Consider the following 10,897-nt stretch of genomic DNA (forward strand, 5'->3'; position numbering starts at 1 on the left):
TGAGCCACAGTGGTCAAAGAAAGGTAGGGAAATGAAACCATGTAGCATGCAGGAGGACCTAGGGAGGGTGGAAACGAAGAAAAGTCTGTGTGTGTGTGTGTGTGTGTGTGTGTGTAGGCATGTGTTTAGGACCTGGCTTGGCTCACAGAGCAGAAAAAGGCAAACAAAGGACAGTGAGTGTAGCGGAATTGTGGCCAGCAAAAATAAGAAAGTTTTAGGAGGAGGCAGCAAACTGTAAGGTGCATGGTAAGCAATTTTCTCTGAATAAGGGAGCAAAGACGGTTTGTGAGGACAGGTGCTTGAAGCACTAATCGTCCGCGAACTAAAACACCCGGTTTGAACTCCATGTAATGTATCTGCTGTGATCAAACACCATTTGACTTCAGCCCAGTTGCTGATTTCCTAAAAGCAGTTTACAAACACATTCCTTTTTCACACTATTTTATTTTATTTTGTTTTGTTTTATTTTATTAGTCAAGATTAGATTTGCAGCTGACTTGTATTTTGGCACGGAAGTCTCAATAGCTGCCCCTCTGCGTTTGCTGTTCATCAGTGAAGGAATTGAAAATCAGAAAGTATGGAGGGGTCGGGGGAAACAAGGTGTGGGTTTAGAGGGGGTTGTATTTCATGTGGCGTTTTTTTAATGTACTGAGTGAGAAAGCAAAAGTTTCATTGCACTGTATAGAAACTTGTGCCATTTTAATTCTCGGTCATCACCATGTAAGGGAATCTCACTCTGTGGGATTCTGTGGCTCTCGTGTCTGGTGAACTTACAATTCAGAGATTCTGGGTTAAGGGGACTACAAGTCCTTGGCTAGTGATTCTCAGTGTTGGCTATAAATTGGAGTCTCCTGGAGAGCTTAAAAAATCCCGATGCCTGTTCCACCCCCAAAGATTTTCACTTAATTGGTTTGGGGGTGAGAACTGGGCGTGGGGATCTTTTAAACCTCTCCGGGTGACTCCCATGTGCAAGCACTTCTGGGACCTTCTAGTTTAGCCCATTGCTTTAATTACCCGTGTGGATTAAACCAGTTCTCAAAGTGTGGTGCTGGAACTAGCAGCTTCAGCATTTATTGGGAACTTGTTTGAATGCAAATTGTTTGGGCCCCCCTCCAGATTTACGGACTCAGAAACTCCGGGGGTGACCTACGAATCTGTTTTAACAAGCCTTTTAGGTGATTCTGATGCATGCTGTAGGTTGACAGCCGTTGAATTAAACAGTCCCTCCTAACCCATTCTCTTTTTAATGTTTATTTATTTATTTTGGGAGAGAGACAGAGAGCACAAGCAGGGGAGGGGCAGAAAGACAGGGAGAGAGCATGCCATTCGGGCTCTGCGCTGTCAGTACATGGCCTGACTCAGGGCTTGATCCTATAAACCATGAGATCATGACCTGAGCTGAAGTCAAGAGTTAGACGCTCAACTGACTGAGCCACCAAGGCATCCCCTAACCCTTTCTAAAGTACACTTGTGGAGGTTTCTAGGCAGGAGGAGAGATGTCTTTACCAGCTGATGAAAACTGGTCCAGGAAAGGACTTTTTAAAAAAAATTTTTTTAATGTTTATTGCTAAGAGAGAGAGAGAGAGAGCACCATCAGGCGGTGGGGGGCAGAGAGAGAGGGAGACACAGAATCTGAAGCAGGCTCCAGGCTCTGAGCTTTCAGCACAGAGCCCAACACAGGGCTTGAACTCACAAACCGGGAGATCATGACCTGAGCGGAAGTCGGCACTTAACCAACTGAGCCATTCAGGTGTCCCCAGGAAAGGACTTTTATAAAAATACTTCTGTTAGGAGCCATGGTGGGCAAAGAAGAAAGAGATAAGGGGGGAAATTATTTGCCACGAAAGCCCAAGCAAGTTCAGGAGGGAGCATGTCTTCATAATAGTTAGGGGGTTGGTCACATAGGCAGACATAACCCTGGTGGCAATACCTGCAGGAAAACTCCTACTTATCCTTCAAAACCCCGTTCAGATGCCAACCTCCACTGTGAAGCTTCCTCTGAGCTCTAGGGTAAACTGCTTCCTCCTTGTATTTACACAACACTTGCTATCTCCCTCCTTTAGCTCTCATCTCACTGTATTGTAGCTATTTATGTCTCTCTCCCTTACCAAATTGTGTGATCTTTGAAAGCAGGGCATTCTCATATTCATCTTTGGATATCCAGTGTCTAATACAATACCTGATACATACTTAGCGTTCTAGAATTGTTTGCTTACAGGAGGCATGAGGAACAACCACCCTTTTTTTTTTTTTGTTTTTTGGCTGTCATGAGCCTTCAAAAGATGGGTTTACCTTTGTGAATTAATCAGGGACCCAGGTCCTGCTCTCTCCCTGAAGGCTAGGCCCTTGATTCTGTCAGCACACCATGAGTCAGTCGGTAGACGCCTCTCAGTGGTGGTGGCCTTACAGAACAAAGATCTCAGAAATATATTAGCGACTGATTATTTTACATTAGCATCCATAATCGTCAGGTTCCAGGAGTACTAATGCCAAGTTTTCTCATATTTTCTCTTATTAGACGTAGACTTTCACAGGAAATCTAATTGAAATGTACAGGGATACACCTGCCATAGGGCAAAAGTACTGGGGTCCATGGGTCTCACCGGTTACTTCGCATCGAGGCCCTACCATCTCTGTGGTTCTTTGTGCTTCTCTAATTCTGTAATGTACTCTGTTCATCCCTGGGATGCTCACAAATATTCTTTTTCTGTAAGTTTATTTATTTTTAGAGAGACAGCACGAGCGAGGGAGGGGCAGAGAGAGAGGGAAAGAGAGAGAATCACAAGCAGACTCCATGCTGTGAGCACAGAGCCCGACACCGGACTCAAACTCACGAAATCGGGAGACCGTGACCTGAACTGAAACCAAGACTCAGATGCTTAATCGACTGAGCCACTGAGGCGCCCCTCACAAATATTCTTCAAACAAGATAAACACTGAGCAAATTGCAGTCACTTTTACAACAGTGCCTTCTGGAGGTTGTACCCAGGTCAACGTGATTGGGTGTGTGCATGTTCCCCAAGTCTTTAGAGTCACGGTTTCCCAGGCAACCCCTTGGCTTCATTTCCTAGGTGGTTAATCACACATTCATTATAACTGGATTTTTCCTGACTTAACTCTCCAAGGGACAACCTTTTAACCTTATTTCCAAATTTTTGGGGGTGGAGCCCCTCACTGTCACCTCAGTCACTGCCGAGAGGAGTGATTTCTAACTGGTAGAGAAACTTTGAAATACATGTCAGTGTCATGTTCTAAAATGGAATTTTTAAGAAGAAGCTGGATTCATACCTTCCGTGCCAACTCACGATCCTCATTTGTCAGTGCTGAATGGATCTTCCTGTTTTTTTCTTTTCTTTTCTTTTTTAAATCTCTGTAGGCATTATACCTGATAGCCACTAATGGGACTCCAGAGCTCCAGAATCCTGAGAGACTGTCGGCTGTGTTCCGTGACTTTTTAAACCGCTGTCTTGAGATGGATGTGGACAGGAGGGGATCTGCCAAGGAGCTTTTGCAGGTGAAAATAAAACAGGACAATTACAAAGAGAGAGTCATTACATTGAGCTTCTCCATTTCAATGTGTGACAGTAAGGGAAGCCGTGTCAAGAGATGTCTAGTTCGAGTTGGGCCGTAGCCATTTGGTTTTAGACCACAGGCACAGAAATAGAGGCATGCATCTAATACATGATTGATTGGCATGTTGCCTTTCTTCTGAGAAGTTGGCACTTTAATCTGTAAATCTCTTTTGTTCTTCCTGGAGTCCTATTTTGCAAGGAACAGAAGAAAACTGTGAACCTCTGGGGTTGCCGTCTTGTTCTAAGCTTGACTGGTGCCCCTGGATGTTGTAGGCAGGTGCCCTTGGCCAGAGGTAATTCTCTGCGTAACTATGCAGTTGTTTCCATGGCGCTCGCTACTCTAATGCCTTACTGGTCAAAGCCCCTTGGCTGGTGATGGCAAATGGCAGGCACCTGCTTGCCTGGGTGTGTACCATCCAGCCTCTGTGACCACTTGCCCTTTTCAAGGCTCTCAGGGAATTAGCATAACTGATGGTCATTAGTACCAATTCCCTGCCACATTCTTTGCATACATTATCTCATTCAATTCTTAAAACAACTGCATACGGTAGGTGTTATTATCCCGTGTCACAGATGTAGAAATTGAGGCTGACACAGCCATCGAGTGGCAGAACTGGGATTTGAGTCCTGGATTGTCAGACTTTCCACCACACAAACCCACAAACCAGTTTAGAGAAAAAGACGTACTTCTATTGATAGAGGAACACATGCCCAGGACTACACATATAACTTCATCGCTGGGGACTGGGCCTCGGGGACACGTGTCAAGCCCCGTAACGTCGAAGAACAGTGACTGCTTATTCTCTCTGTGACTTTGAACACTTAATCCAGTTAAACAGAAAGGTGCGGCCCTTGGTTATATTGTGTGTTAACCACAGACCAAGTCTGTTCTAGGCGGAAGGAAGGAAGGAAGGAAGGAAGCAAGGAAGGAAGGAAAGAAAGAAAGAAAGAAAAATGCAAGCATTGCCGTTGCTTCTGAACCCCCTGCAGACACAGAGAGCTACACCCCGGGGAAAATATATCCCACCTCAACCCAAATCACACCTGGGATAAACTGGTTTCTTAAAGAGGCTACACCTTCTCTTTTCTGCTACCTGTGAGCATTTCACAGGCTGCCCTAGGGCCGCACATGTCAAATCTGCAATGGCCCTTCACCGACCCTCTATTTAACCCACGGCGCCTCACACCCTCCACCACCCACATCAGGAACATCCTGATACACGTTCCAAGGACACGTGAAGAGACGGGTTCTCTTAACGCAGCTCTACTGTTACCGGGATCATTGGCTGTTATCTAGTTAGTTCCTTCCCAGACAACGCTTTTATCTGAGCCAGTCACACGAGTAACACAAAACTGTATTTTGAGTCTAAATTGAACCGCCTGTGTGTTGTATCTTTTCATCTTACACGTTAGCAGTAACCTGTGTATTGCCTTAAGTCCACAGAACATTGTTTTCTGACTCTAGCCTCTCATTGCCCATTTCAGAGGCTAGAAAAGAGAGAGACGCATGGCATTCACCCGCCACTAAAATGCTTGAGAAGAGACACAGGTCTTGAAGTATTTGTGTGCCTTTGTGGCCTAAGTCAGGTCTCTGCCCATCAACTGATATTTTTTGAGCACCTCCCGTTTGCAAGGCTTAACTGCAGTGGGTGATACATACGTCTCAGAGGCATGATTCCTGCTCGCCAGAAGTTCACAATGTCCTTGAGTATTTGCAAAAAACAACACGAGGTGTTTTACAGACTTATTGAAACCAGGTGGCTATTCAAACAATAAATGCTGTGGTTGCTTAGCGAGCAACTTCTATAGGTTACAGGGACCAGAAAGTGTCTGACAAACGGGAAGGAGTTCTGCTGAGTCTTGAAGAGCAGAGCAGTTTTAAATAGTCAAGGTGAACAGGGGAAGGGATTTCAAAGGGATTTCAGATGGAAGGACCAAAGTGTGACCAAAGGCATGGAGACAAGGTTTAATGAAAGGAACAGAAAATGAAGCATATAGTTGAAGTAAAGAAGTCGAGTCAGGAAGCTGTAAGAGAGAGGACCATAGAGCGCCTTGAACACCAGTCTATAGAATTTGGGCTGTAGCCAGTGGGGAAACACTGAACATATCTGAGGGTCACATGGTGACAACTTTGTATGGAAGATGAATTTGGTAGTGTGCAATAAGAATTAGCGACAGGAAAAAAATGGCGGCAGGAAGATGGAGGAGGAGCTAAGGTTTATAGTTCAGGATTAAGTTGATTAGGCCTGAATTACGAAGGCGAGAGATAATTGTGAAAGGCATTAAAAAAGTACTCGGTAGCTGATTGCATGTAGAACATAAGGCAGAAGAAGACGAAAGTGACTTCAGAATATCGAACCAGTGGCAGCATTCAGTAAAAGCAAAAATGATGGAGGATAATACACTGGCTAGCATTTCTTTGCCTCTATGTAGCTTAAAAGGAACTGTCACTTACTTCATCTAACCATTGTAATAAGCAGAGGAGATCATTGAACCTAGGGGGGCTGATTCCAGAGCCTCTGTGGCTTACATCACGCAAGTGTACCCTGTTTGGGGACCTTAACATGTGTTTTTAAATGTTGAATTCAAGGGGACAGAAGGACATTGGAAAGGAAATACCCAGCGGGCAATTGGAGAAGTAGGACCAGTCTGCAAGAAAGAGGTCAGGTCACTCCATATTGCTTTGGGAGTCATCCCCATAAAGCTGATAAGAGGTCAAAACCATGAAAGAAAGTGAGCTCTCAAAGGAATCGAGTTAGAAAAAGAACATGATGAAAGCTGAGTTCTGGTATGTGGGAGGTGAGAGAAGGGAGGGAAGGCAGGGAAGAAGACAGAGGAGGAAGAGTCAGCGAGCATACACATGGAAGAGAACCAAGATGTTCAAAGAAGGAAGGGATATTCATTTGTATTAAGTACTGCAGAGGGGCCAAGAGAGGAATGATAGAGGCACGGCGATGTGGTTTAGCAGATAAGAAGCCACTAGTTTCAGGGTCAAGGTCCACCAAGGTCACTTCTTCCAACCTGAGAGCTGCTCCAGATAAATGCATCAGTTGGGGAAGATCAGAAAACGAGACTGTTGCAAGCCCAGTGAGATTTTTTTTTTTTATGAGACCCCCTCCTCTGAGTTTGTGGCTCGGCCCGTCAGTTGCCGGAGTGTTTCATGACACTGAATGACCAGAACATCTGAGGAACAAAAATTGGTGCTAGCTTTAATGAAATAAAGATACTTCATTAGCTTTCATGGTGTTTCGTTGGACACTCAAAGTGCATTTGAATGAAGAAAGGGCCGCTTGAGAATGTAAAGTAATATACTCGTGGGAGGGAAATAGACCAGTAATTCCTCTTGTTTGTTTGTTTGTTTCCCTTTTGCAGCATCCATTTTTAAAATTAGCCAAGCCTCTCTCCAGCCTGACTCCTCTGATTATCGCTGCGAAGGAAGCAATTAAGAACAGCAGCCGCTAGGACTGCAAGCCTTACCCCACACCATCTCCCTCCTGAGTAAGACTGAACTGTGAAACTCTGCGGCAGGAAAGAGGGAAGCAAAGACAGTCAAATGGGGTGGGGGTGGGGGTTCTTTAACTTTCCAATGACTAGAAACTTCTTATAAGCCTTTTTCCTACTCCCTCAGATTATGTAATTTATTTGTAAGCCTGAATCGCAGCCCAAACCGGGCAGCAATGTCGAAGCGGCCGTGAAGTGGCCACTTCTTCCGTGAAGCGAAAGAGCCAGTAGTGAATCCCCTCGTTTTGTGCATTCGCTTTGAAGAAAACAAGGTTTCTCAAAGATGCACACTCCCTCTTCATAGTGTCGTGTTCGTTTTTAAGTTAGAGAGTAGTCCCTCTTGCATTCGAACCTCCTTCAAAACTCCTTACCCAAATGTGACGTTCTTCACTTGCACTGTCATGAGGTGTCCAGAGGAAAAAAAAAAAAAAAAAAGATGTCAAAACTTTTTTTTTAAAGCAAGCAAAAAATGAAAAGCAAAAACAAAACAAAACACAAAAAAACCACAAAAAACAAAAACAAAACAAACAAAAAAAAAATTACCCCAGAGCAAATACTGTGTGACCATGTGGAAGTCCATGCCCTAATAGAGTTGCAATTTTTCATTCTTCTTCGATAGTGGTGGCTTGGTTTGCGTACCTGTTTTTCTGCATTTGTACTGGGAAAGGTTTCTTTGAAGGCATGTTTCCAAAAGCAGAGAGGAGTATGTGTGTTCAGGAAGGGCTTTTAAAAACTGCATCTCTAAATATAAAGCGCAAACGGTGAAATCCTGTCACATTTTCACGATGATGCTTAAGAGAGGTAGTTGATGTATCGTTTGTAGAAACCAGCTTGCTCATCTTCACGATAACCTGAGAAAGGACACCCCAAGCCTTGTGAACTCTCCTGTTGGGTGACTCCAGGTCCTCAACCTAGGAAATCCTGGCAGGAGAAGTCATACTTAGACAAAGATGGGACTTTCTCTGAGAGCCAAAAGGAAAGCAAAATGCGTGTACAATACTTAGATCTTTGTTGGACAGAAGGAAACAAAACTAAAGGTACCTAATTTAATCCCCCTTGTGCTTGTGGAACACAGGCCATCGGAAAATAGGTGCATTAGGAGGAAACAGACCCATTAGCCAACATTTGTTCAACATTTATGATCAAAATCACGTGAAAATTTATAACGTTTTTAAAATTCCTCAAAGGATCTGGAGAACAGAGATATTTTAGGTATTCGACCCTGTCAGAAGTGGGAGGTCCGCGAAAACTACACCCCAATCAATATTTGGCTCTAAGTACTTGTTCCCATTTGCCCTCTGTCTCGCCAGTTTCTGTTTCAGGATATAGTATGTTCATACTTTGTCCTTTGCACTTTTGAATCTCAAAAACATGTTCATAAAGATCTGGAAATTCTCCAGTAAAAGTAATTAGGGTTTGCAATCATCTATCCTGAGAAGTATCAGTTCCAACTGGTTTCCTTTTGTGGCTTAAGGAAAGCACAAAAATTTAACTATTATTTCACCATGTATCTACTTACTAAAAAGTCACCAGTTGGCACTTCCTGAATCTTCTGAGAGCAGAAAAATATTTGGATGGTGTCTGCGTAGAAACAAAATATATACTTCTCTTTCAAATGTACTGTCAGTTTTATAAATTCTGCAAAGTTGTTTCTCCAAACCTTTGAAAAGCTAACAATTTGTGCTACGGAAGGCTTCTTGATGTGTAATATATCAAGACTCTGAAGAGAACCTGTCTACTTCAGCAAGAGGGAGAAAGGGAATGACATGGGCCTCTCTTCCTCTTTGCCAAGGTACATCTATCCATCTGGCCATCCGTCCATTCCTTAAAACGAAAGCACTTTCTTTAGAGAATTTCTGCTAACCATATAGGGTGCGTGTTTATGTTTAGGAAATGGCACCACTGGTGGATTTCCTATTTTCCTACTGGTTTTTTTTTTTTTTACTATAACATTTGGGAGGGGCTCGACCCCCTGGAAAATAGCCACAGTGAGATAAAACAACAAATGTGAAAAGAAAATCAAATAGCAACATTCATTTGAAGCATGCTGTGTTATACTTTGCAAAAAGGTGGGTGGGCCTGAAATTTTTAATGCCACACTGTTCTAATGAGAGAGAGAGAGGCCTTAATTTTTACTTCATTTAAAGTTAAATATTTGTTTTAATGTTTCATTCATAGTGCCAGGGAATTCAATGAAACCATACCTGGGGTGTGAATCGAATTCAGTACGTTAACTATGCCCTGCCAGTGGAGACAACCACACACCTGGTTGGGAAGCCCTAGTTGTTGATTGGTGTCCCTTAGATGTCATTAAGGCCTTTGGGTGGGGAGAGGCCTGGAGCAGTGATCCTTCAGATCACTGTAGACAGAGAAATGGCTGTTCTTTTATGCTTTCAATCCTGCATATTCACAACGGGCCGCCAGATTTCTTCACCACATCCCATCGGACCAAGATTTTATGGTAATATATCGCAGTAGGCTTTACTCTTACCAATGTATATCTGTGTAGATTTTAAACGAGAACAGCTTCCAGAGACCCTCCCCCATGTTGGAGAATTACGTATATTTCTAATAAGTATTAGCGAGAAGCCGTTTCTCCTGCCAAAAAAAGATGCTGAAGGATTCACGTTGGGTGCATTTGAACAACTTGGACTCCAGGTGGTTAATCGTTTATCCTCTTTCTCTGGACTTGTTTTTTTTGTTGTTGTTGTTGTTGTTGTTTTTTTAAGCTCATCTTGACACAGATGAGTCTGTCCAGATCTTTAAAGTTGCTAGTATGCCCTGAGAAAATGGGGGCACGTTGTCGAATGTTGATTCCAAAATGTCCCAAGATAGGGATAGGGCAGTGGGAAAGTCAGGGAAGGGTGAGAAGCACAGTAGAGATTATTTATTTAAGAAAAGAAAAGAACGTTAATGTTGTAGCAAGGATCCGGTGCGTTGTCATAATCCCATGAAGATTCTCGGATGACACAATACCCCCCAAATCAGTCACCATGCTGGGTAATGACTTCGTTCTTGCTGATCTCGTCTATGTGTCATTGTAAATATTTGTGTGTCCATGTTCCGTTTTGGCTACTGGATGGCCAAGTCACGTAAGAAGATTTAACTCAAGTATTTATTCTTTAATTGTGTTACTCAGATTTCTTCAGGCTTGTGGATTGCACCCCGATGTTGAGTTTAACCACCTGATCCCCACATCAATCCCTCCCCCGTGAAGCACATTCCATTGCTAAAAAAACAAATATGAAATTGCTTCCTGTCGTCTGTATAACTGTTTTGATAGTTTGAGATGTTTGTCTATAAAGGATATTTCTCAGCTCAAAGATCGTGTAAATAACTATATTCCTTTGCGCAGTGGGTTGTTTATTTCTAATGAGGCTGCCAGTTCTCAGAGAGAAATCTATAAAATCACTTTTAAATAGCGTAAACAGGGATTACAACTATGTAAAAAGTAAGTTGTGCATAATGGGCAAAGACTGGGAACACAGACCATTGAATCAGTTGTGTTAGGGTGGTGGGATTATGCAAAACATTTTTTTCTTTCAAAATTTTCTTTGATATTGTTCTAATATTGCTTTATAATAAACATCAGAAAGGGAACTATAGAGACATAGAAAAGATGCCAGGAGCAGATGCCTTCTGGCCAGAGCCCAGAGCATGCAGGGCACACATATTTGCTAGTTACAGTTATTCCATAGGCTTTATATTTGCCTGGGTGCTGAGGTTGGCACATGCTCGGGTATGGCACATGCTTTCTTAGGGGACTATTATCTGTAAGTTGAAGCTAGGGAGATGTCGCTCTTAGAACTCCAAACACACCCATC

General features: G+C 43.2%; 1 protein-coding gene across 4 annotated transcripts in view; it reads left to right on the top strand.

The window, feature by feature from the left end:
* Positions 1 to 7,034, top strand: part of PAK3 (p21 (RAC1) activated kinase 3) — a 92,385-nt gene extending 85,351 nt beyond the window's left edge. For all 4 annotated transcript variants that reach the window (XM_047081981.1, XM_047081982.1, XM_047081983.1 and 1 more), the window contains 2 exons: positions 3,377 to 3,514; positions 6,945 to 7,034. In XM_047081981.1, the coding sequence (XP_046937937.1) occupies positions 3,377 to 3,514; positions 6,945 to 7,034 (228 nt within the window). The remainder of the gene's footprint in view (positions 1 to 3,376; positions 3,515 to 6,944) is intronic.
* The last annotated feature ends 3,863 nt before the right edge of the window (positions 7,035 to 10,897 follow it).

This window comes from Lynx rufus, unplaced genomic scaffold (genome assembly GCF_022079265.1).
Source record: "Lynx rufus isolate CCGP_SWC_20201006 ecotype Redwood Valley unplaced genomic scaffold, mLynRuf1.p SCAF_19, whole genome shotgun sequence".
In the NCBI taxonomy this organism is placed as follows: domain Eukaryota; kingdom Metazoa; phylum Chordata; class Mammalia; order Carnivora; family Felidae; genus Lynx; species Lynx rufus.